This window comes from Ornithodoros turicata, chromosome 3, assembly GCF_037126465.1.
Source record: "Ornithodoros turicata isolate Travis chromosome 3, ASM3712646v1, whole genome shotgun sequence".
Classification (NCBI taxonomy): Eukaryota; Metazoa; Arthropoda; class Arachnida; order Ixodida; family Argasidae; genus Ornithodoros; species Ornithodoros turicata.
The window spans coordinates 2427262-2454131 of record NC_088203.1 but is presented as its reverse complement, the minus strand read 5'-3'; the positions used below and the strand labels follow the sequence as shown (position 1 = coordinate 2454131).

The following is a 26870-nucleotide window of genomic DNA, read 5'->3' as shown; positions in this document are numbered from 1 at the left end:
AATCACAACAAAAACGGCGCTGTGCTGTACAATTTTATATTTAATTGCTGGATTTCATGGATATAAACATTCTTGCCTCTTATATTCCAACTATTCATGTAGATTTGTTTAAAAATCATACCGACAACAGAATGTGTCCCGGCAGGTAGTTCTGCCGGCAGCGGTACAACGACGGAAGCAGACGACAATTCCCGACGTGCCTTACGCTCCCTAGGTGGCGCTCATCAAATTTGCACCAACAATCCACTACTTTTGCAGATTGCGAGAGGTATCCATTTCAATCCCATCCAATCCACTTGCCACCCAAAATGGCGCTGCCCATGTTGGATAAGGGGGCAAATAGTGAGGATAGGCTGATTGATAGCGCCCCATATTTCAAGACTTCATTGGTCGGAAAGCTGAAAAAGTGGGTGGAGCTTCAGGTATAGGCATGACCCATTAATGGCCAGACTCCCTTTTAATATACGGCTCTGGCAACGTCAGCGCCCCAAATTGTGCAACACGCGGTCGTTTAGCAGACGACGCGGCACTTTCAAATACACAGTCTCGAGTTGTTCGCACTTTTCAAGAAGCACCGCTTTTTCTGCGGATTTCCTACAGGTTTTGTAGCTTCCTTGGCACCATACCGTTTGAAACACCATGCAAAACACGCTGATGAAACGACCTACTGTTGGGATCTGTGGCCGTTTGGGCCCCAAATGGCGCTGTACGAGCTTCACTGCAACAGCCCTATTACGCCAAACAGCAGACACCTGTAGTGGCGACATAATAGCAAGAAGAAAACCTACATTGAGTGTCTGTTTGCAAGCGACGCAGTCTTGGACACTGTCAGAGCGCGATAAGGCGCGCCACGCGATAATGCCAACATAGGTCGAAATTTGCCGTAGACGCAGAACTTCCGGATCACACACACAGAATTTTTTCAATGATCCGCACATTAAGGATTGGATTGGGAAAAATGGGATAGGGAGAGGTTAATCCCGTCACGCTTCCACATCCCCCTCTCACACGCCAAACAATTGGGGGGAGAGAGAACACGAGGCAGTTATGCCCCATTCCGATAGAGCTGTATCCAGAATATTAGAAGAAACTTACGGATGTTGGGCACGCCCAGAGCGGATGCTAACCTTTTTCTTTCTTTTTTTCACCCACAAACGCGTTTTGGAGTAGCCAGTTCTGACTGGGTCGGGACTAACCTCTTCATATTTTTCTTTCTTTTTCCAATCCAATCCAATCCAGAGCGGATGTGATGCTGCGCTAACGGATGGTTGGACGTTGGATATTGTATAGTTTTTTGGTTTGTTTTTTAATATGGAAATGGTTGTTGCAGAAATGTGTAACCTGCTACTCTATAACGCCTAAAGCTGACTGCTCTGCCATCGCTTGCGATCGGCGGAGAAACGAAAAATAAAAAAGATTAACCACAGCAGAAAAATTATTGTTGCACGAGTATGCGAGACTTAAAAACCGGCCGATAAATTCCACTTCGTTTCACTGAGATTCTTGAGTGAGCTTTAAATCATCGTGTCCGCCACAATGTACGCATTGGAGGATGTCCCGTAATGTTAGGACCCTACAAGGGAATACTAATCGGAATCCCTTAACGTTAGGGCCCACAAAGCCATGAAGCCATTAAGACAACAAGACATTGACAACAAGACAACAAGCCATTGACAACAAGACATGAAGCCACTCGACGCACTATGTGTCTACCTGAAAGAAAGCGGCAATACAGCCGCTACTAGCAGCCGCGTATGTCATAAACGTTGAGCCCACCCAAATGAAACGGAGACGCAAGCGTCCGTAGGGCAGCCACCCTGCTCGAAGTCCTTTCCCCTGCCCTATATATATGTTGTTTTTTCGCGGTTACTTACTACTACCACTGCGACCTTACCACCATTCTTCGGCAAACTAACAATAATTTATAATCGACGCTTCAAAAAAGGGAAGAATCAGAGACTTCTTACGCACCTGTTTGAATTGAACGCGTCCCAGAAATCCTTCTCGAAAAGGGACGGAGCACATCGCAGAACACATTTTAGGTAAGATTTGCCGAGGACGAAGCACTTGCGTGCCGCTTCCGACGTCCACCTGGCGGGGAATGACGTAGCCGTTTAGCGTGGCCCGCCTTATCGCACTCTGATAGTGTCGAAGACTGCGTCGCTTGCAAGCCGAGATACTCGATGTAGCTTTTCTTTCTTTCCTTTTTTTTTTTTTGGTTCTGCTTCAGATATTACCCGTTTGATTATTTGTCTCGCTTTTTTCTTTCATTTACTTCATCTTTGTTTCCCAACAATGCAACCAACAAAGGGCTCGTGCGGTATAGTTTTCGAGTATCTCTCCCGAGATAACTGGAACTGATACAGAAAACATGAGCAACATATTTTATGATGCTGCATGGCAAGCAAGTTAGCAAGCAAGCTTGGGGGACTGATACATAATTTTGTGTTAGGACGTGATTGTTCCTAACAGTGCTTCCTTCTCAGATTAAGCGGCTGCGGTTACCCGGAACAGAAGTGGCACCTCATAATTAATATATTCTTGCGATGGTAGATAGCAGGTCAACTTTGCTTTTTTTTGGGGGGGGGGGGGGTTCTTTAGAAACTGAGACGTAGTGAGTAAGTGATACCCATAAGGCTTCGAAGCAGGGTCGTACCCATAATAACGTGTTATAATCGCGTCATCAAAATTAACAATAGCATGCACTTTCATCATAATCTCTTTAAGCCCCTAAACAAGCTGACTTTATAGTGACTATCAAGATACGCACGACTAGAGATGCAAAATTTCCGGAAATTTTGAATCGCTCGAAAAAAACGTTTCTTTTTTTGTTTTTTTTTTCGAAAAGTTCCAGAAAATTGAAAGAAACGCGGTTTCTGCTGAGTCGAAGCATTGTCTGCCAAGCAAGAGCACACAATGAGCTAGACTCTTTAGTATAGTGTTCACCCTCTAGGTATAAATGCAGAGCAGAGCATCCCATGAGACTGCTGTCTACTCAGCGATAGGTAATTGGAACAACCCGTCCACTTCGACCAAACTCCGACATTGTGTGAACGCGATGGCGATCGCTTGGAGCAGCCAGACGGAGCTCTAAGTTGGTGGTTGTTGGCGGATTACAGCCTCCTAAGGCACTATTGGCGGGTTGGAACGCATCGAAGCCACGAAAATTTACATTTTTGAATTTTGTCGCCTGGAAATTTTGGGCTATTTTTCCGGAGACGAGAAAAAAAACGAAAAAATATGTTTTTTCCCCTAAATTTCCGGGGTTTTTTTTTTCGGGGCTTCGCATCTCTACGCACGACGTGCTTCGACACACATATTGTAGTTGTTACGAAAAAAGCAACAAAAAAAAAGCTGACTATTAAAGCTATGAAACGTAGCTGAGGGAGAAAAGAACTTTTCCTATTCCTGTCCCGCAAAACAACCAGAAAGTTCCCGAACTTTGGAAAAAAAAGCCTTTCCCACCACTTACTTTATTTATAGGTCGGCCTTCATAATAAATAACTAACGCGCACCCGTGTCTGTCTCCCGTTTTTCTTTTTCCTTTGTGCGTGTGTGTCATATTTTTTTGCGTCTTTGAGACTCTCGGCGTCTTGAAACGTCCGAGGCAACGTTGGATTGACAGCCACTGAGGAGAAGACGAAGGGTGTGAAAGAATAAGGACGATGAAAGTGGGAAGAGACGGGTGATATCATCGATTAACTGAGCTCTCTATATAAGAAAAGTGTGCCGCGCTTTTGAATAGATGCATTGGAGAAAGTGAGCGTGGGAAGAGGAAAATGTAGTGGAAAAAGACAGCGTATAGACGAGTCATAGCCTTGGCTTGAAACGAGCGTAAAGTAACGATTTCATTTGAAACTCGTCATCCCTATATTCGATACGATTAGTATTCCGCATATTCGATGAGAAAATATTTGGAGGGCCGCGAAGTTATTCCAGGACAAGAATGGGTGGGATATGTAGAATGCAGACACCGGATATGTAAGGCCATACGCGACTAGAATTGCGGCTGGGGAAAGTGTCGCTAGCGTGTTCGCCTTCTGATCCCGAGATCGCGGGTTCGAACCCGGCCGAGGACGCCAGCAACTTGGTGGCAGGGTACAAGTTGCATAGACACGCCGTCTTCCGCGTTAAATACGGTGTGCCGTGTGGTGAGCTTTCATCGCACGTTAAAGAACCCTCAGGTGGGGCAAAAACAATCCACGGACCGACCGCTGTGGCGTCGCTCATGATCTCAGTTGCCTCGCGACGTACACTCCCAATTATATATATACGAGTATATATATAACTGAGGGTTGAACGACCCCTTCTGTAAGAACTGGTGTTACGACACCGAGAAATGGAATCAGTCTTTGAGTGAGGTGGAATATATTCCATCACTGCGAAATATTTTCGCAAAAAAAGAAAAAAACCCGAGCGCAGAACGTCTCCGTGGATCAGAAGGCAACGACTCCTGCGAGCCCTTGGACCCTTATACCCAGCACAGTCTCTTGCACAGCATATCAGAAAACAAGATTCAGTAGACAAAACCTACTCCCCTATACAACCAAACATCTCCCTACAAAACCCAGCCATCTGAAAAAAAAAAAAAAAAAAAGACAAACCGCGCACGTACTGAGAGTATAGACATAGAGGAGGTCTTTGTGCCTCCCCAGCTAATCGCTTCAGACAGTGGAAAACGATAAGGCACGAAATGCCTTCTTCCGCCAGCTTTAACTACAGTCGCCATCTCCCTATACTCTGAGGAGGGAGAGTTTAAATTTGGTTACAGATGAATATCAACCTCCGCTCTCGTACAGAGTCGAATTGATGATGCGGACTGCGCGGCGTCTGCCGTTATCTGCGAACCACATCGTATAACGACGGCTTCTAGAGTCTTCCCAGAGCTTCGAGCGAGCTCGCTGTTCACGTACGCTCGGGGACTTTGCGGGAAGGGTAGGTGGATGATGATTCGGATGCCTAGTTCGTAGTCACGTCTGACGTCCCTTCGTGTTTGTGGGTCGTGGTTCTACATAGATGCTGCGGTATATAGTGGTACCGAGGGAAGACTTTGCAAAGGCTGACGAGAGCCTTGTGTCGCTAAACGGATTTGCTGGCTTTGGTTTTAAACGCATTCCGCGATGTCGGTGGGCATGGTGGCTGTGTGGTATGATGTTGGACCGCATTAAGATTTTGCTGGGGAGGGGGGGGGGGGGATAAAATGCGGTTGTTCTGGAATCTGCTCTCTGTTCTTAGCGGTCTGTTCTTTTTTTTTCTAGAGGACCAGGACACGCGTATTTTGCGTACATTGATCGTTAAAAGAAGCGTCTCACAAATATAAGCTCCATGATGGGTAGATCTGCTGGTGTGCGCAAGTGAGTGCTACACTTGGGTGATTTTTGTTTTGCTTAGTACGTGTTTATTTAGAGTGTACAAAGATGCGCTTCCAAATTACAGGATAGAAATCAAGAGCAAAATAACGAAGCCACGAAGCAGCTGCCCACAGGGCTGTCATTTTGATAAAAACGTAGCACAACCATTAGGTGAACTGAAACGCTTGAGGGAATATGTCATGTTGTTCTTATTCCGCGTTAGCACCGAGATGTAACTGTGCCTATGAGCGGTGCACAGGTGGAGAGAGCACAGGAGGAGGGAGTGGGAGACAGGGGACTCAATGTGCGTCCTGGGTCGACTTTAGGGGGGAGAGTGCCAACTTTTCCGTGGAAAATCTGCTCGAGAACCTATGGAAACATCAGACAGCACAGCCCGTGGTGGGGTTCGAACCCACCATCTCCCAGTATGAGCTATCAGGCTCCAGTGAGCGGACTCTGTGTCCGCTCTGCCATGCACCTGGCGGCGGTATAACGAAACATCCAGGTGAAAATGGTCCGCAGTCCCAAGTAGTTTCTGAAACCATTTCCACATGAAACCACTTTGAATCACTTTGTACGTAAGTGGTTTAGAGTGGAAAAGGTTTCATAAACCACTTGGGATTCCAGACCATTTCCACCAGGGCAACAACAGTGCACCAATCAGGGACCTTTCTTTCACTGACATTTCAACCTCGCACGCATAGGACACCTACCGGACAAAAATGAAACACTCCAGGGATTCTAACCGGAAAAACTAAAAACCAGTTCCTCCCGGAAGCACCTGTACGACACCTCCGATCAACTCTGCGCCTCGCCCAACCCAGTGTTGCTGCACGCTTCTCCCCACATCCCGCCAACTTCGGTGTGCATATAGGAAAATTGACGTCTACGTCCGAGAAGATCGATTGCTCTCGCCCGAGTAACCAGAGAAGGGTGGCTGCTGCTCTGCACCAGAGTTGGTTCTTTTGTTGGTACCCAGAAAGCGAAAAACGGGTCGCGTTTCCCATAGCCTCGCTACCAGTGACGCTCGCTCTTGCTGCTGAGCAAATATTGACAGGTCCGACGAACGAACTCATCTGCGTCGCGTTTACATAGAAAGGGTTTCGCGTTACAAGCCATACACACTCAGTGCGACGAGCCAAAGTTTGATTTCTTGGAAAAGTTTCTCGTCTGCGTAGGAGAGAAGGTATTCACGGCCAGCAGTCTATAGCGTAAGGGGTTTGGGAACGGAGGGGTTAAGGGGGTATTGTCCTCCGACATTTTAGAAGGATAGTTTCAAGTCTTGTACTTTGGCAAGAGAAGTATAAGTTGCGTTGTTCCACGATGGAGTTGCCGGAGTTCATATCGAAGGGATTTTTTTTTTCTACCGCAAAAGATTAGTGAGTAGTCTGTGATAGCCTTTCCCGATAAAAATTATTGTAGTAAGGAGGACTCCCTTTGTTTTTAGCCTGCGTGTTGTATAAGATATCATCCTAAAGTGTATTATTGAAGGGGATTGTTTTGCAAAGTTCTGTCCCATACTCTGTAACAATAATTCCAATTTTTACGTGTCGAGACAACTACAGTGAACCCTCGTTATTATGACCATGATCGTTTCCGAAAATTTTGGTTATAATGCGGAATTGTCATATTAACGGAGGAGATTTGAGGAGGTTTCATCGCATTGTTCCCCAGGAGTATGGTCGTAAAGCGCGTATGTCAGATTATCGGGGGTCATATTAACGAGGGTTCACATACGTGTAGTCGTGAGAGACGTCACTGTGGTCCGTCTGCTAAATAATGTTCCCCATCTGTGAAGATGTTCTTAACGAAATTTCAACACACCGTATCTGGCCTCCCTCGCAGAAAAAAGATGTGTCCAAGCGACTCGTACCATGTAAATGCAGGTGCTGACATCCTATACGCATTGTTCGAACCTGTGACGTTTGGGGAAGTAAGCGGATACGTTATACCAAATGGTTCACCGAGGCCTACTTCACCGTTTAATTTTGTAGTCACTTCGCAGAGAAAGTCCGTTCTGGAACATTCATTTGAAACGGTCCCTTTCTTGGAGGTCTCGGACAACAAACTTTGAAACAACGTACTCCTTTCAGGGATTGGCTGACGACCACACAACAACAACAGCGGATAAATTAATGATGACGAATGGGGAAATTCACCAGATGAGGTGCGGCCCACTACCCCACAAGGCACAATGGACAGGATGAGATGTGTCCTGATGATGACGTTGATGATGATGACGAACGACGCTGAATAGAGGCGATAGTCAGTGGAGTCGGTGAGACAACATCAAAAGAACGCTAGGCAAAAACACAACACACAAACACACACACACACACAGGTAGGCAGGCACGTCATAGGGTAGAGAGGAGACCGGTGTCCCGGAGAAAGATCTGGAAGCACACAGACATTAAAAGTATCATCTCTTTCTGAGTTATCCGATAAAACTGTAAGAAAAATATCGCGTGACCTCGGCATCTTTCATCTTCCAGTGCCATGCAAAACGCAAGGAGGCAGTGGGTTCGAGCCCTGCCTTTTTTCTTTAAGGTTTTCCCTTTCCAGGGAACTTTCCAGAAAAACGTTGGCACCGTTCCTCCCGAAGTGGACCCAGGACGCAGACTACCCAACATTCCCGCTGTCATCTCTCCATCTGTCAACGACTGCACACCTCCTATAGCCACAGTTGTTCCACAGTGCTAAAGCTGTATCAAAAGAAATCCAATACCACAAGGCAGTATAGAAAGGGCATGCTGCACAAATTCAATTCAATTCAATTCAATGCTGCACAAAGAGGCATCTTGAGGCAGACCCTTGGCCATATCTCGACAGCAGGGACTTCAGCATAGAGAAAGTCTTAGGCGTATGGGATGCTAAGCACAGGGACGCGCGACCGTCAATGCTCTTGTCAATTTCATTGTGAAATCTGGACTAGAAACCCTCTACTAGACGGTACGCAGACATTACTGTGATCCTTGATGTGAACGGCGCGCTCGGTCCTGGTCGAGACGCTCGCTCCGGTGAACTTTTGCAGTGCGCTCGCACTTTCTGTGGTGCGATCGTACCGTTTCTTTTTTGGGGGTAGCAGAATTCGCTTGCGCTAATTCAACCTCCCCTTGTTATTTAACCAACCAAACGAACAACAACACAAAGGACAGTTTGCGCAACAATAACACTGGCGTGCGTAAAGATGTCTTCCGGGAGAGTTTTTTTTTTTCTTCTTCTTCTTCTTACTTCTTCGCATTTAAGAAAAGAAAAACGCCATTATATCATTATAGTAGTAACCTGTTTCGCTTCCACTATGAGATAGCGAAAGGGTGCAAAAACCTGCTGCCCTCATAAAGCACAGATTCTTCACCTTATTATCAGTCACTTTTACGAGCTCAATTTGCATCCACGAAAGTTTATCTGACACCATTCGACACGTTCTAGGGGGGGGGGGAGAGACGCCTGTTGAAACATTACGAGCTTTAATTGAGCGCCTTTCGATATTTCCAGTCTTGCGTCGATGCCTCAGGGAAAACAGGTGTATTCCGTATCGATAGGGGTTCAAACTATTATTTGATTCATTTTCTCGCGTGGAGCAGCAGCATGCACCTGGTCCAAGTACATTAGTTGATTTGGTTTTGTGGGAGAAAAAAAAATAATGCATCAAGTACTTTATCGAGCAATATTTTGCGTGTGTTTCGCAGGGCACAAGGTCTGAAGCTATGGAGCAGACGACGCGGGCATTGACCGTTGCCCTACGAATCTGCTACCTCTAACTACTTTCATTTCTTTTAATTTTATTACCGGGCATATGCGGTTATGAAGTATTCGGGGCAGCGCTTGTCCAGCTGCAAAAGATAAACGGAACCAACACAAAACAAACACAACGAAAGAAACATTAAAAATAAGTAGAGTTCATTACACATTTTTACAGACGTATCTGGGCTACATCTGATACAACAAAATTTGAAGACGCGGGATAACCAACGTTATCAATCGATCAATTTAAATTTTTATTTTTTGGGACTCCAATGGGACTCCAAGGAGGACTACTGTAATATTCACTGTGACACCAAAGGAACAAATAATGTGCATGGTAAATGCGGTAGGATAAGAAATCCGCGGGGTGAAAGGTGCCGGTGTTGTATTTTATAAAGCTCGTAGAAATAGCTATTGTATAGACGATTAAGTTGCTGTCTATTTCCTAACAAAGGGATACTGATGAAGGAACGAGTAACCGAGAGACACGGAACACGCAGACGAACACGAACGGTTCTCAAACACAGTAAATGGTTTAATAACACCGAGCCTCCTCAACAGGGATTTCCCCACACCCCCGTGCATTTTTGCAACACCCCCCTGAGATTTCTCAGGTGACCCTACCCAGCTCGGCCACCAACAATTTCTGGTAGGGAGAGAGAGAGAAATACATGATGGCGATGATATGGGGATGGGTAGGGAATTTCGGCGCAGCAAATTACATCTTTTACTGTCAAACTTGGGCTGTAGGACCACAGTCATCATGCAGATGAACGTACCATGCATTTGTCCAATCTGTGTGCTAGGTATTCATTGAGCTTCGTGAGACAAGGTGCTAGTCTTTTTTCTTTGTCGGTCGTGTGATTATGCATTTTAATGTTGAAATGCCGTTCATAATGAATCTGTACTCTAATGCACTGTGTTCCAACGTAATAACGTGTACAAATAAAACGGGAAAGCTGCGCAGAGATGTCAACATTGTGCCACGATTCTTTCTGTGTCTAAGAAAAATTCCTTAAGTGGAACCTTCACCAAGCATACACCCCCCCCCCCCCCCTTGAAAGCTCCGCACCCTCCAGCAGTGAATTTCTGGAGAAATCACTGCTCCTAAATATCCAACAACTCCGGGAGAGGAAGGAGAGAGAGAAAGGATTTTGTCGAACGGGATACTGCTGCCCCGCTTAAATTCTGTAAAATTGTATTCACGTTATCATATTTATTAAGCGTATACAACGTTGGTTTATACGGATTCCAGTTTTTGTACGAGATACTCTTGCCACAGATTCCGTATGATCAAAGCATGTTCTATAGTTTTGGCCGAAATAAATGAGTTGTTTGCACGCAGTATCAGAAGAAGCCAAGTTGAGTGTGCGTCGAAAAAATTCAAGTTTTTTTTTTTTTTTAAGCAACACTGCGAATCTTATCTATATGAGTCTTCCAAGAAAGGTTAGAAAGGTTACTACTTATGTGCACCGCGATATATTGTAAGGGGTTATATTTTCCACAGTGTTCCCCTCAATATTGCAGTTGCATAAGATATTGTTTCTTAAAGGGACTATCGCATCCGGGAACGTATGTATGAGACCGTTACGGTAATGTTTGTTTCGTCTCTTACGAAAACAAATGACATATTACAAAAAAACGAGTTTTAGAGATTGGCACTCCCTCTGCAGCAAACACCATGATGACGTAAGCCAGGTAGACGAATAGGACAGCAGCGCAGGCGATTGTCTCCGAGGTCGTCTGCTTGGTGGTCGCATCGTAATTCGCAATATACTATAAGTGAAAAGTCCTCGGTATAAATACGAGGAATTTCGCTTACCAGCGCTTACTTGACGTGACCATGTTTCGTCGAACAGCGTGTTACTCTCCTGGCTGTACGAACACGTCGGACCGCATTACCAACCAGAAACAACATTCCGCAAGCCGATCACAGTGCAGAAGCCGTGCTCTGGTATTCCGGATGACTCACCCGTCTGCCAGTTAGTCGGTCGCCAAAGGTATACCAAGGTCCCATCAGCCGCTGCCTGATTGGTCTCGTCCGCGCCAAAGGGCGGTCACTGATTGGCACTGTCCGGGTGACGGTTCAATGCATGCATGGTCCATGCAGGTCCATTCTATCTCTGCAGAGAGGGAATAGACTTTTTTCACAACACTTCTGCGCATGCTCCGTGGCCCTGACGACGCCCAACAATACTTCCTACATATTCCATTGATGGTGCCACTATGGCACTATGGCGACAACTGTGCTTACTGTTACTGACACTGTAGATCAAAGACGCGATGGACTTCTAGCTGATTTGGCCAAATTTCGAACAACGTTAAACGTGAAATACCACCATTACATGACCCCTGCAATGAATGAGAAGTTGTATCCTCTGTATTTGTGACGCCTTGTGCGTGTTGTTCTGAATGGCGGTCTGCAGCAAGTTCCGTGAAACACGGCAGTTAGAGCCTCCATCCAGGGAGCTCACCACAAACCGGCCTCGCAACCGTACTTCGCCACGACCTTCAGCAAATTCAGTTGGGCTGTGGTCATGTCATCGTCTCCGACACGTCTTAAACAACTTGCGTCCTTCTAAAACGTATCGTATATACTCCTGCCCTTCACACTAAACATTGTATCTCGAGACATAACCGGTCTTTATTTCATTCCATTGCTGCTGACAGCCAAACCTGAATTCCATTTAGAGAGCGACCTCCTCTTGTACGCGGTCCGTGTCAAACGGAAACCTCGTGCGGCGTCGCTTTAGTACAAAATGCTGCTCTCCAAATTGCAGCCAATCACGCAAGTTGGCAGTTAGTGAGTGCGACACGGACATGCACAGGAAATCACGCGTCGGATGTGCAGTTTGCTGTGTTGAGTCACCTACGGTCATTACGACAGTTCCAGGAGAGACGACGCGCGCGCTCTGGTGACAGATGTGAGCATCGATCTGTTTATGCTGCAGAAATGTAAGACCAAGCATCGGGCCCTCTTTTGTGGTCATCGTGACTTGGATTCGCCTTTTTCGTCGAGTCGATACGTAGATCTATACAAAAGAAAGACACCAGCAGCTTTCCAAGTTTTCCATCTGAAGAAGTGGCAATGGCGACCGTGTATCGAACGATGTGTTTGCTGCGGGAAAGCGACGATTCCCCATATAGGTGGTGTTGCGGTTCGGGTGTGTGAAGTACAGCCATATTTTATATATCTGTGTGCAGTCTGGTCATCGGGGGTTCGTTCTTTTTAATAATGCGGTAAGTGTTAGGTATGCATGCGTTATACAAGCTACATGGCGAACGTAACTCTGGGAACAGCACGCGTGGGCATTTTTTTTTTTTTTCGCCGTGGGCAAGCTTTTCGATTTCAGTGCATGAATAGTAACACACAGAACCGACGCTGCAATTTACTTTGTCACTTGATATCGTCACAGGTATACTCAGACTGGCTAGAAACCATCGCAGACAGAAAAATAAACGCCTGGCAGCAGGGATGACTGTTCCTATTGAATAGAGTGAGCTTCCTTTGTAGACCTTGTGGTCCGCTACCGCGAGCTTTCTTGGGACGCAGAATAGTGGGCAGAGCAGGGTCTATGGACATCTCTTCTTCATGGTTTCTGAGCCGATTCGCGACCCGCTTGAGGGTCGCGACCCACAGTTTGGGAAATACCGTCCTATATATATGTCAACAGCATGCGGTGGTGGTGGTGGTGGTGGTGAGGAAAAACCGGCTTGCCGTTGTTGGCCTCATGTATGTCGGCAGCGTCACGGCTGTAGCCAGGATGAGACGAGATGGTGTGATAACAGATGAAGGAATGATGACTGCCGAAAATTAAGATCATGGGCAGTCACTGCAGAGTCGGCGAGAAGTCCGAGCAGTACTCATAGCCTTTGATCGAGGCCAGATTCCTGGAGAAAGTAGACGAGGCTGCGAATTTTGGAGTGTCTTTTCGTGAAAGAGCCTCTGGGATGTAGGACATCATGCATCCACCGTACAGGATGTCCCGATTTTCCGATGTCCCGATTTTCCAGGATGTCCCGGATCCCAGGGTGCTGCATAAGAACTATCTCATTGATGACCAATTTTCTGTCGCCGTCCCCCGGGGTTGGCAAACTAGGGCTAGTGCTGTGGTGTGCAGCACATGCTATAGTTGGTCCGCTTTTTCGTTGCCACTAATGCCGACGTGGGAGGGGATCCATTGCAGGGAGATGTCTCCACGGATTGTATTGTGTTGAGCACACGACGTTCTGATACAACTGGCTAGAATGCTATTGCACGTGGGGTTCATCACCATTTGGAGAGCGCTACGCGTGTCCTGAGGATGACAGCCTTGGTGATTCCCTTGACCTGTACCGCAGCGCAACACCAAGCACTTGTTATATAGTCTCAGTATTCTCCAATCACCTCAGTTCATATCTCATACTGACCAGTGTGCCCTGGGACAGCGAGCCACAAATTAAGTGGGAATTTTCATTCGCCATCGTCAGTTGTGTTGTTGTGCGCCCCTGCCCACGCATTTTGTGAGTAAAGGGACTGAAATTACTCATCCTGGGAGCATGCTCATATGCTGTTCGGGGGACAAGCCTCGTTGGGAATTCGCAAACGTTTAAGTATTTGATGAACAGACTGAGGTACCGCAAAAGCACAAAAGGAAGAGTGGTTCATAACACCTCCAGGCTTTATTTATGGCTCCTATTGATTAAATTACGTTCTACTGACAAATGACACCTCGCAAAAAAGAAAAAAAAAACGCTTAGCAAATTACTTTCATATGTCCGCTACTTATTCTGGGCGTGAGGAATGCAGGTCGTTAGTGCGACATTAGCACGGAGTGAAATTGCGAAAATAACATGAAGGATAGTCTCTTAATGGAGCTACGCTTCAGAACGTAGCTAATACCATTTTTCTAGTCAACTGAGCCGCCTCCTTTGCGGCAAATAAACCATTGCTGATTCTCTAATGAAAGAGAATGATGGATTGCGGAGAGCGCACTGCATGGCCACTGCAGTTCAACAGATAAGTGCGACTTTATAAATTAAGTTTATCGTTATTTAGGGTATATAGGCTAAAACAAAAACATCGTGAGCTAGGGCTGTATCAAGAACATCCGAGGTTTTGTTCCTGTTCGCCAGGTATAGTCGCGTGGTATTCTGGGTTTCATTTCCCCGACACGTGCGAACGACGGGTTATTTAGAAGCCAACTGGAGCTCCTGGACCACAATCCATTCAGCTTGTCCAAAGCCCAAGCCAAAGCCAAAGCTACAACACACTGTCCATGGCCACCCTCCTCGGTCCCGTCCCTCGGCCTACTCAGTGGGCCATCACCACAGCCCTGCTCCGCTTCTTAAATGACTCTGGCCTTGCGTCTGCCCTCTGACTGGACGTTCTTCGAACTTTCCTTCGTGCCTGTGCTGCACTGCACTGCGTGCCAGTTTTTCTGTCATCTTTTCCTTTCTTTTATTTCTTTTGTTTCACAGTTCCTTTTTCTTTTCTCTCTCGGAATAGCAAGCTGGCAATAGCCTGGCTGACATTTCCGTTTTCCTTTTCACTATTAAACATATCCCCCTTGGGCCGTGGAGCACCTCTGCCTCTTTGCCTTCCTTCGAGATATACCGGCCTTCTCCAACAAAACTCTAAACCTCAGACCTGTCATCTCTCTGTGTTCCCTTTTAATCCGTCCTCTCATATCTCAACTCAGGGGAAGCATCGCACGTAATCATCACTGTTCATTCATCTATGTTCAGGATATTTAATGTGTCAAAGTACACCTGTGTAGTGCAATTTCAATACAGTGTAGCACGAATTGAATACACGAAATGCTTATACGCTACACAAGTTACACTTCAAGTTGCACTACACTACACTCTTAAAAATGAGTTTTACCGCATAGCACGCTCCTAGCCAACCATCATCTCGAATTATATTGTTATCTGCCCTGATTTGTTGAAAACGGGAGGCGTACGCCTTTTTTGTGACACTTATGCTGGTCATAATTGTCACAAAAAAGGCGTACGCCCCCCGTTTCCAGCGAATCAGGTCAGATAACGAAATCATTCGAAATAATGGTTGGCTAGGAGCGTGCTATGCGGTGAAGTTCATTTTTAAGAGTGTAGCCAAACAAGCTAAACAGCGCGCAATATTCGTCATGTACAAATAAGAAAGAACAAGGTTCCCCCACCCCCAAAGAAAACAAAAACAAAAAAAACACTCAGGGAAGCCATTGGCAATGCAAGGAGAGACGACAGCAGTGGACAATACTGTAGCGCGTCGCCTACCGTCGGAGGAACTGTACCTCTCCAAGCGTAACAAGCTGGGTCTCCAAGAAAACAACTACCTGCTTGTAGAGCGACATGAGGTGAGGGTATACTGAATGCGAAGATGCCTGCCTTGAGCTACGGCTCTGCATCTGTTTTTCCATAAGACGTACTTTGCCACTGCAACAAGCAGAAGAACAAACCTGTCCCTGATCCTCTAACCCCTGGCCCTCTGTTACATACCCCCCCCCTTTCATTTTTTTATAGAATCGTGCACACAACAACGTGCGGTATATTTTCTATATTATTTCTTCCGCGAATTACAGGTATAAAAATAATCAGTTTCCAGGACCCAGTCGATTTGGCAAATAACTGTTCTTTCTAGGACGAAAGTGATCGTAGCCAACAATACCCGAATCGAAGTGTTTCAATAATTCACCTCACCGCGTTCACACGGGGACTTCTCACTCAGTCGTAACCATTCATTCGTATGATTACCATTAAACATTATTCGTACTGATACAAATAAATTGTTGCTGGTTTTCTCGCTGAAGGGCGAACTAGAAACAAGTAAAAAGAAAACGCCCGGTAACACCGGAACAACAAAACCACCATGTCTCCATACGTATCAAAGCGAAATAGATAAAAGGAAGCGAAAGACAGAATGAAGAAGGAGAAGAAGACAGAGATCCATGTACATCTATCTATTCTTGCTTGTACAGGGTGAACAGCCCTGCGGCCATTCTGTCTGTTCTTAATTGTTCTTCGAGTCTGTCTCCCCTTTCCCCATTTCCCTCAAAAGCGGAAATAAAAGCTACGGCTCACTAAATATCGAAAGCAAAAGAAGACGTTCAGATAGGAATCCTTTCTTCGCTGGATTTGTTCTCCACAAGTTGTAGCCAGGGGCAACCGAAGACGCCGTGGGGATCGATACAGACACTGGTCCAAGGCTGTTATATAGCCCATATATAGACGTCCTGCACCTTTGTTTGCGTCTCCCTGTTCTTTGTATGAAGGATCCCCTTCCCTTCGAACACGCCAGAGACCTCGCCTCTGCAAATAAGTATATGGCGCTAGGACGGGAAAAACAAAAAATTCATTTTGGAATCGGCATTCTGCTTTTGTTTTTCAAGATCGTTTTTTTTTTTTTGGTATTCCGAGAATCATTCTAAGATTGCTTTGGCATGGAGGATGTTGACATTGTGTCCGCTAGACCGTATAGAGCACAAACGATAACGAGATTGGTTTTACGGGACTGGAGCACACGTTGTAGCTGACCTCGTGTTCGTGTCATGGTTTTCATTTATGCTATATGCATATGAATGTCTGAGTATCTGAGAAATGTTTCGGTTGGGGCGACTTCTCCTCAGTGCAGCCACAAGGTGGTGAGTATAAGCAGCGGATCAAATACTGTTGAGCATGAACGATTGTTTGCGATAGCGAAAGGCAGATCGCTCTTGCTTTGAGTTCGAGAAAAGGTATATAGACAGGTAGAGCGAGCTGTCTTTTTGAGAGCCATTCCACTGAGACTTGCTTCGGTTGGACGTTTCCAGCCGGAACTGGTCTTGCTGAGGCTTCTTTTAACTTCGTTTAGGTCCGGAAGCGCGTGTAAGGTAGTCACAGGACAAAGAAATAGAGTGCATGCGCAGTCGTTCGAGCTTACGATGTACATCAATCACTCCAAGCTACGTTTGCACGCACCTTCTTGGTCTTCATCGGGAGAGCACATGCCTGGAAGCTAACACGATACTTCCTTAGCCTCTGAACACCCTAAAAAAACATATTAACCCGCATGGCAGCACCGTTGAGCTCCCAGCCATCCGAGCAGACATGAGACTCCGACCAAGCGGCCGCGAAAACGACCCCAAACTCCCTTCCCCGAACATTCGCCGTAAACTGTTATTCGTGTGTCACCCGCAAAAATTTCGTACCAGATTTCCGCTTCACCATCACACGGCCTCGACTAATTGAAATTTCACGCGCAACTTGGTCGTCGGCGCGCTGTAAGAGTACACCAGCACCGGTCTCCTCTGGAAGCACTCGGGCAATTTGCTTCCTGCAGCGGCTGTCAGACTTTCTTCCCCCCCCCCCCCAGGAATCCTCATATTCACCCTGTGGAGGAAAGCATGTGTTGTTGTCAGGATCCAGTGTCTTTCCCGCACCATGCATCTTATGCGGCTTGCAGAACGCTACGGCATAGGAGAAATGCGTCCTGGCTTGCTGAGTCGCACGGGAAGACAGCTAATTTGACGTTACAAATTTCGTATTTCCTGTTCGGGCGGCCCAAGGCATCGCCCCTGGTGACTGTTCTTGTTAGTTGCGATGCTTGAGATGAATGGACCTCGTTAAATACATTCCCCGGGAAACCGACGCCGTTTGTGATGGATTGGTTTCGTTGCGTTCGTCGTCGGCGGGGCTTGTTAGTGGTACGTGGAGAGACCAGTGGTAAATGCATTCTGCGATTGGAAGTTAATTCGTTGTCAAGTGCTCGAAAAGTGGAATTGACTTCTCGTCACACGAGGATGAATGATTGGGAATATATTCTGCTACTTTTGTCGTACGAAGTGGTACGCCGAATAATTGAGTGCATTCCTGCAACAATGTTTCGCGATGTTGTGCACATGCCTTTTGAGCTCCGTACGGTTCGCAGCTGCTGAGTCATGTAGATATCCACCTTCTTTATCATATACTGTAAAGGCAATGTCCAACAGCATCAAGTTTCGGAGCGAAATCTCAAAAGGTGCGTCGACGACGCAAAAGAAAACAGATTGGATAGAATATACCGAACAATATATACAAAGCGGCCTCCTATACTGGCGTCAACGATGAATGACACTCCGAATAGTACCATCGCTCGATACCAAAGTCGCTGCAACGCGTCACACACGCAGACATACAGAACACAAAAACCAAAAACAATATTTATTCTCGCTTCGATGCAAGACAGGAACAGCCGTCGGTTCCAACCTGCACTTTTGCCCTCTTCTATTTGATCGCTACAACGAACACCAAGTCACGAGTCACGACCACCTTAGGAAACCTCCACCACCAACACACGTCACGAGACAAAGTCGGCACCGTGCGATCACACAAGACGGGTTCTTTTTCCTTTTCTTTCTTCCTTCCTTTCTTTTTTTTTTTAATCAGCTCCCCGCTGCACCCCTCAAGTTCAGCCAACGTTTCCCCCCTACCACCACCGTGCCGCAGTTTCTTATTTTGATTTGCAAGCCCTAACAAGCCCCTATCACACCCTCCTCCTCCTTTCGGAAACGCACAAAGCACTCACCCTCCGCCATTTTATCTTCCTTTTTTCCAGGTTCCAACCGTCTCCGCCCAGAACCGTCACCGCCGATACCACCCCGGGGGCAAGCCGTCGCTGACTCGTGGAATCTCCGAAGGCGGAGCGACCGGCGCCTTTGCCTTCCACCCCTCTTGCTTGGAAGTGGGAACGGACCGTTCCTCTCTCTCCTTCTATCTCCCTCGCCGCCGACCACATACCCCTCATTCGAGACGCCCCGCGTGCTAGCGGCGGCAGTGTGCAGTTGGGTCTCGTGCTGTCTGCTTGTGCTTCGTGTTCCGGCCACCATGAGGTGGTCGACCGTCGTTACCCCATTTGGATTAGTACTGCAGCCGGCATGAGGAACCTACCTTCCGGGTTCCCCACGGTCCTCGTCGTGTGCTGGTGGCTACCGTTGCTCGCGTCTGCGGCAAGGTACGTGGCACCGGAGGACTGCCGATGGGAGCCACTTGACGCTACGGGAGTCGCGCTAACTTGTGCTGTGCGGACCCTTACCGGTGGACCTGAACCGACCAACTTCAGCCTCATCCAGCCGGGTCACACCGCGCGGCTTACCGTTCGCTGCGATGATCTACTCTTCCAAAGCGACATCATCAACGGGTCTTTCGGACATCTGACGGGTCTGCGATCTCTCAGCATCGAACGGTGCAAGATAGAGGATGTGCCGTCGCAAGCATTCGCCGGCCTCTCCGAACTCCGCAACCTTACGATACGGACTTACAACACGGACTGGGGAAAGTTCTCCTTACGTCTGGCGGCCGATAGCTTCGCTCCTCTGCGACAACTGCTTAAGTTGGATCTCAGCAGGAACAACATGGATTACCTGCCCCCGTCGGTGCTATGTCCGCTAGTGCAGTTGGTGTCGGTGAATCTGACGGGCAATCGATTCGTTGATGTGTCGAGGATGGGATTCTCAGACACGAGGTGCTCGCCGTTTGTGCAGAAGCTCGAAGCGACCAAGAACCGGTTGAGAGTGTTGTCCGAAAAGGGCTTCGCCTCCTTGCGTCAATTACGTGAATTGAAGCTGGACCATAACCAGATCGCTCGAGCGGAACAAGGTGCTCTGCTAGGTTTGTCGCGTCTGCAGGTGCTCGACATGGCCCACAACGCGCTCGTGGCCCTGCCTCCTCGATTTCTGCAGGGCACAGAGAAGTTGTCAGAGTTGTACTTGAGGAATAATTCGCTCAGCGCGTTACCGCCAGGATTGTTTTCTGGACTACACCAGCTAACGATGTTAGACCTCGCCCATAACCAGCTGAGTTCCGGCTGGCTCGGTCCAGACACGCTAGCGGACCTTACGCGCCTGGTTGTGCTCGACTTGTCTCACAATAGGTTAACGAGGCTGGATGAGACTGCCTTCCGTTCGCTGCACAACTTGCAGACTCTGCAGCTACAACACAACCTCATCGAGTCAATCGCAGATAACGCATTCGCGAGCCTCTTTAATTTACACACGCTAGTCCTGAGCCACAACCGTTTGCGCACGGTTGGAGCTCGTATCTTTGCTGGCTTAACGTCGGTAGCTGGACTGTACTTGGACCACAACAGGTTGGAGTCACTTCATGCGGACGCTTTCCACAACATGACGACCCTGCAAGAGATAATTCTCGCCGGGAATCGACTTACTTCAGTGCCAAAAGTCGTACAGAGCCTTCAACTCCTTCGTTCGCTGGACGTTGCGGATAACATGATCACCGACATCCAGAACGCGTCCTACCAGGGACTAAGGCAGCTGTACGCACTGAACCTCATGGGAAACCATATTGGTAACCTCAGCCAGGGTGCCTTTCATGATGTTCCGTCCCTACGTATACTCAACTTAGCTCGAAATGGAATTCAGTCCATCGAACAAGGCACCTTCGACGACGTTCCAGATTTACATGCTCTACGCCTTGACTCAAATTTCCTGGACGACGTCAACGGTCTTTTTAGTAACCTGCACGATCTCATCATGCTGAACATCTCAGCGAATCGGGTGCGATGGTTCGACTACGCGCTGATTCCAATCGGCCTTCAGTGGTTAGACATCCACGACAACCAGATCGAAGCACTGGGCAACTACTTTGAGCTGGAGTCCATTCTAAAGCTAAGGACACTGGACGTATCCCTGAACCGCCTCACAGACTTAGATTCCTCGTCACTACCGAACGGTATCGAGATTGTCTTCTTGAACAGCAATCAACTTCGTCGCATTCAGCCCTTCACGTTCCTAGGGAAGCAGAACCTTACCCGGGTCGATCTCACCAACAACAAATTAGAAACCCTAGATATGACAACGTTCCGCCTCAGTGAAGTACCCATCACTCGTCCTCTGCCCCAGTTCATGGTGGCAGGCAACCCGTATTTGTGCGACTGTCATATGGAGTGGCTGCAGCGGCTAGGCAACTTGGACGATTCCCGTCAATATCCCCGGGTGATCGACCTTGCGGACGTAGTATGTCATCTGAGTTTCACTCGAAGGAAAGCTACGCTACCCTTGGTCAAAGCGCATTCGTCCCAGTTCCTGTGCCGCTACAGGAACCACTGCTTTGCTCTGTGCCACTGCTGCGACTTCGATGCTTGCGACTGTGAAATGGTGTGTCCAGACAACTGCACCTGCTACTACGACCAGAGCTGGAACACAAACATTGTGGACTGCAGCGCTCGAACACACGTCGCAGTGCCCAAACAGCTGCCGATGGATGTTACTGAGCTCTATCTGGACGGCAACGACATTCCCGCATTGTCTAGCCACACCTTTATTGGCCGCAAGAACATGAAGATACTTTATCTCAACAGCAGCAATGTACAGACGATTCATAACAGGACGTTCAGCGGATTAAGGACGCTTCGCATCCTTCGCCTTGAGCGGAACAGGCTTACTACACTTCACGGCTACGAGTTCGATGGCCTGGGCGACCTCAAGGAACTCTACCTGTCGTACAACCACTTGACACACATCAATAATGCAACCTTGTTGCCGCTCAGGTCGTTGGAGATCTTGCACCTCGATCATAACTTCCTGCTTGAAATGTCCATCTGGAACTTGCAGCTCAACATGCGCTTGAACCAAGTCCGGCTCGCCGACAACCCCTGGACGTGTGCCTGCCACTTCGCCCAGGACTTTACGGACTTTCTTCAGAACAAAGGGGTTGATTTGGTGCGTGATATCTTCAGCATTCAGTGCGTTCACAACGAGACTACTGCACTGCCCGTCTGGGAGCTGAATACGACGTCTTGTACAAACGCGTCTGAAGCAACGGCGCTTGTTCGCCGCTTCCAGATGGAAGACTTTGTGCCACTGCTGATTGTTCTAGGGGCAGTGTTCGTGATCCTTGTATGTTTGGTAGTGCTAGCCTTTGTGTACAGGCGTGAGATGAGCGTCTGGTTCTACACCAAGTACGGCGTGCGAATGTTCGAGCGGGCACCCGCCGAAGAAGAGAAACTGTTCGACGCGTTCGTGTCGTACAGTAAAAAGGACGAAGCGTTTGTAGCGCAAATCCTCGCACCCGAACTCGAGTGTGGCAACCCTGCTTATAGACTGTGCCTTCACTATCGAGATCTGCCGATGGCCGGCGGTTATCTGACGGACGCCATCACAGAAGCCGTCGAGAGCAGTCGCAGGACCATAGTAATCCTCTCTGAACATTTCCTCAAAAGCGAGTGGTGTCGCTACGAGTTCAAATCGGCGCACCACGAGGTGCTACACAGTTGCACCCACAAACTTGTGGTAATCTTTTTAGGCCGAGTATCTTACAAGGAGCTGGACCCTGACATCAGGTTATGGCTCAAGTCAAGTACGTTCCTCCGCTGGGGTGAGAAGCGGTTCTGGGACAAGCTCCGCTACGCGATGCCCGACACCAGGCATCGCAAGTCCGCCGTGTCTAGCAACAGGAGCGACGTGGCCAGCGTTGCGGTGCACATATGACGAACGGCCCCGCCGAGGGACGTGTACAGTTCGCTACTTATGGACCTCTCTTGTACATAAGGATTGTGTGTGCGTGTGTGCCAACGACTCCTAAGGATTACTGCTGTGCGATGACGCGACATTGTACAGACGAGTGAGAACGCCGATATTGAACTCGTGGCTTGGATATACATTGAGTGTGAGTGTGCGTGTGTGAGTGTAAGAATGCCTTGGGGTGCTGTTCACCCGCTGCAATCTAAGTCAAGTTTCTTCGAACTGAAAATTCACCGTGAGCGAAAAAAAAAAAGCAAGGTAAACTGTTATATTTTCTGTTCTGTTCACCCTTCGGAGAACTATGCGCGAGCGCGCGCAACTTTTTCCTGTTTGATGTTCATTTGTGTTGCATTGGACGACCTGGTGGACGAGCAGGTGTAATTTTCTTGTATATAGATAAGAGTGAGTGTAAAATAGGTTTTCTTTTTTAAATGCTGTAACTTATGAAGGACCTCCTCTGTTTGTTTATACAACAATCCATGAGTTCTCTGTCGACTACTCTAGAATCCGACACCTTTTTGAGGTACGATGCTGTGATTTAGATTCCTATGCAGTCCCTATTCAGAGAAGACAAACGAAAAGACCATGTCACAGTACCCAGGCATGTCTCCTCGTAAGATCTTGTGTTGCAAGAGTCAGTACCCACTGCATGAACAAAAAAGTGAATGTTTTCAACAGCATGAAATGTTGTTCTATTCTCATGCTTATTTATTTATACTTATTTAAAGTGAAAAATTTATTGCTCCACATTCTTTACATTTCACCTTCTGTAAGAAAACAAGCTGTCTTTCCCATTGATCATAATTTCATGTTTTTACAGACCAAAATTTATAGGCATGTCACTCTACTTACAGATTGTTTTGGCACACTGTTTTACTGCATGCCCCACTGTGTTCTTTTAGCTTCCACTACTATTGACGCTTGAAGAAAAACGTTTGTCCTCACAGGTTGAGATGATGCAAAGCGCTATAAAACTACACAGGTCTCGTTAGTGTAAATGTGACTCCTTTTAACAGAGAAAAAAAATCCTTTATGGCAATAAAAAGGTGTCGAAACCGTTCAAAAGATGTGTTCATCTGTTCTTTCATTTCTTTTCTCTTGTCTTCCTGTTCAAAGAGAGCAATGAGGCAAGCTGACATCTGCAGGAACTGCAGAGCTGATGTCCCTATGTTGTCAGCGAGCACAGTCCTGCACAAAAAGGTAGCATGATTGTTGTACAGAGGCAGCTCGATAAAAACGCCCTTAACGTTGCACGTGAGTGGAACAAATCGCTGTGTTCATGTGGCACCAGTCTGCAAACTCTATGAGGCACCAAGCCAGATGTGGTACATGTTCCACCATATCTTGCTGATTATATAAGAGAAACAAGCTGTTTAAAATCCATGCGCTTCTCAAACTACATGTACAGCTCTCATTTAGCACTCGTTATGAAGTCAGCATCGACGAATGGATGGATTGTTGGGGCACCCTGGCGGGCCCCTTTGAAACGAGGGACCAGCAAAACAGCGAACTGTGCCGACATGCCAAGCTTTCGTCACTAGCTGTCTTTCCGTTTTGAAATTATTCCCGTTTTCTCATGGGCCCTACATTAAGCCCTCATTTTGACGTGCAGTCGTTGGCCAAAGCCAGCTTTCACGTGGCCAGTCTGCAGCAAAACAGAATGCAATTGCGACGCATCACAGCATTCATGGCGAATAGACAATTGTTTCTGTGCACGCCAGTTCGTACGAAGCTGTGATGGTCTACACTCCTGCCGATATTCCGAAGTACTTTCGCAGGACGCCGGAATATCGGCACTCAGCTGCAAAACGTATATCCCGATCCTTCACCGCCATCAACTAGTTGCTGTATACACTTTGCCGGGACCACTTATGAAGCGACATAACGCATTTCTAATCCTTTAACTGGGCCCCTTTGTCCCCGAACGACACAAAATGCTTGGTGACCGATTCCACAATACAACCATCCGGCCCAACATGCAAAGCTTCTAAATGGATGGTCGGGGAGAGACGGCACCCAAAGCGCCCATGTGCACCTGCGATGCAAAACTGCAGAGGACCCCAAAGCAGCTTTTAAACCGGTTTCGTCTCCCCCTCCTCGGTTCAAAGGGCCTCTTCACAGGCTATCCTTATGTACAATCAAGAAGTTCCCGAAGGCGCCCGAACGCCTCTCCGCAGCCTTTGTCGGAAAACTCCTTGCAGCATCAACTTTCAATCTTCTGGCTTGCTCCTTTAGCGCTTGTCAATAAATCTTGTCCGGAATCGCTAACACTAAACGCCATGGAGTTAAGGACCCAAGATGGTTGCTCAGGTCAGCAGCGTGCCGTTCGTTGCATCTCGTTGAAAGCTGCGCTTGTTGAACTGGCGCCAAGTGCTGTGGTACTTTCTCGAAGGTGTTCCCTTCTCGTGATGATTGTTTAAAAGCTTTTCAAGGCAGTAGATGAAGGAGGTCGAGTAATAGTAATCATAATTCGTGACATCGCGTCGCGAAATAGGTATATGATCATGGACGCCATACCATTGATTCATTTTGTGCAACAACAACAACAGCATAGATGAATGGATGATGATGATGTGGGATGTTTCCCTGCGTTGAGTGCAGGACCCTACCCCATTCCAAAAAGGTTCACACGAAAGGATGACGAGGGAAGGAAATCCCTACAGTTCGTGAAGGAGGCCGGTGGCCCTCAGAAAGGAAAGAAGAGCGCCAAGTGCACGGCACTGGTGTCCAGGGTTACTCCATGGGCCGAGAACTTTGCAGATGTTGAATGGCCTCTGATCCAGCATTTCAAGTTGAGATTTAAAGGCCCGTCGCTGGCGTACGTACTGGCTGCAGTCTTCGAGAATGTGTCGGATTGTTGTTGTTCATTTTGTGCACCTAGGGGTTTTGCCCACGCAAGGCAAACTGCTTCTTTGTTCGGTCCGACAGACAGCGTAAGCTACGACCATGAATGATGGAGACGTTACACAGTAATAAATGCGAGGCTGGACGCAAGACCAGCGGGGAAAGCTGCCGTATTATCTGACGATAAGCGTTTGAGACAAAATAATATTTTATCCTCTGAGGTTGAACACGATGATCAAAGTGTAAAGCGTTTTATGCTGCCTCGTTGTACCAGTGTTGTGCCCGCTACTCAATTTAAGTAGCGAAATACCGCTACGCGCTACCCTATTTAAAAGTAGCGCGATACTATCGGCGCTACAAATATACGAATGTAGCGCGATACCGCTACCGCTACCAGAAAAATGTAGCGCAATTACCCTTCCGCTACTTTTTCGCCGATGGCCTATGAATATGTGCCATATATACGCCAGCAGGGCTGAGCGACGGCCGCTTCTCGACTTCTTTGAGTCGGGCTTACATGATCTGACAGCGAGTTCAGTGGACTTACTCTAGCGTCTAATTTATTTTATTTTCTCCCTCAAAAGTATAGCGGTAGCGGAGCCGGTTCCGCTACTCAAAACTGTAGCGGAAATTACTTTCCCGCTACAAATAACAAATGTAGCGGAGTTACATCTCCGGTACTGAAAAAAAAAGTAGCGATTACAGTAGTGCCGCTACGCACAACACTGCGTTGTATTCATCCCCCAATTGAAGACTTACGGGCAATAATGGTATAAGTGCAACCCAATCCCAACCATTATTACCCGTAAAATCTTCAACTGCTCTCGACATGCGACTATAGTATATGCACAATGCTTCTCGGTTGTAGGTGCCGACATGAGCATATTTTTCTTACTGTACACATAATCATAACCGTAGGACGCAGTGCGCGCATGTGTCATAAACCTATGAACTCCTTGATCAGACCAGGCCAGTCAGCGATTATTCGGTACAACTGTCTTTCTATTCAGCTCGACGATTTTGTTTTAATCCTAAACATTACCTTCAGGGATAGGCATGATCAGTTAGGGCACCACAATGGTTGATCAGTGGATTTGACAAGATTAGATTAGATATATAAAAAGAACAACATCTCGCGAGACAGTATCCGCAACCTCATCATCATCATCTTCAGGGTGCGAACACTCAAGCTCTTTATAGGAACGGCCATCTCGTTCACTACAGTTTATCTCTCATAACATGTACCTATACACCTTTCCTACCGTCATATTTCATAGTTAACGATAGATATTCACGATAAAGGCAGTAGTAAAAACATTACAGTGCAGTCCTTAAAATGGACGAAGAGGGACGAACATAAGATACATTAGTTTTTGGAAGGACCTGTTCCAAGATGGGCAAAAGTCTCACGTGTGACTCGATTGTTGACAATGGAAGAAAAAAAAACTTGCTATAA

The 26870-nt window shown here is 47.3% G+C and overlaps 2 protein-coding genes across 2 annotated transcripts in view; one reads left to right on the top strand and one right to left on the bottom strand.

The window, feature by feature from the left end:
* LOC135387711 (uncharacterized) overlaps nt 1-2078 on the bottom strand; it is a 275760-nt gene extending 273682 nt beyond the window's left edge. Inside the window, exon 1 of the mRNA XM_064616809.1 lies at nt 1972-2078. The gene's annotated coding sequence lies outside the window, so the exon portion shown is untranslated. The remainder of the gene's footprint in view (nt 1-1971) is intronic.
* The window catches only part of LOC135387833 (toll-like receptor Tollo), a 37279-nt gene extending 13648 nt beyond the window's left edge, over nt 1-23631 (top strand). The window contains exon 2 of the mRNA XM_064616988.1: nt 18649-23631. Coding sequence (XP_064473058.1) covers nt 18968-22537 — 3570 coding nt within the window. The 5' untranslated portion in view covers nt 18649-18967 and the 3' untranslated portion in view covers nt 22538-23631. The remainder of the gene's footprint in view (nt 1-18648) is intronic.
* The last annotated feature ends 3239 nt before the right edge of the window (nt 23632-26870 follow it).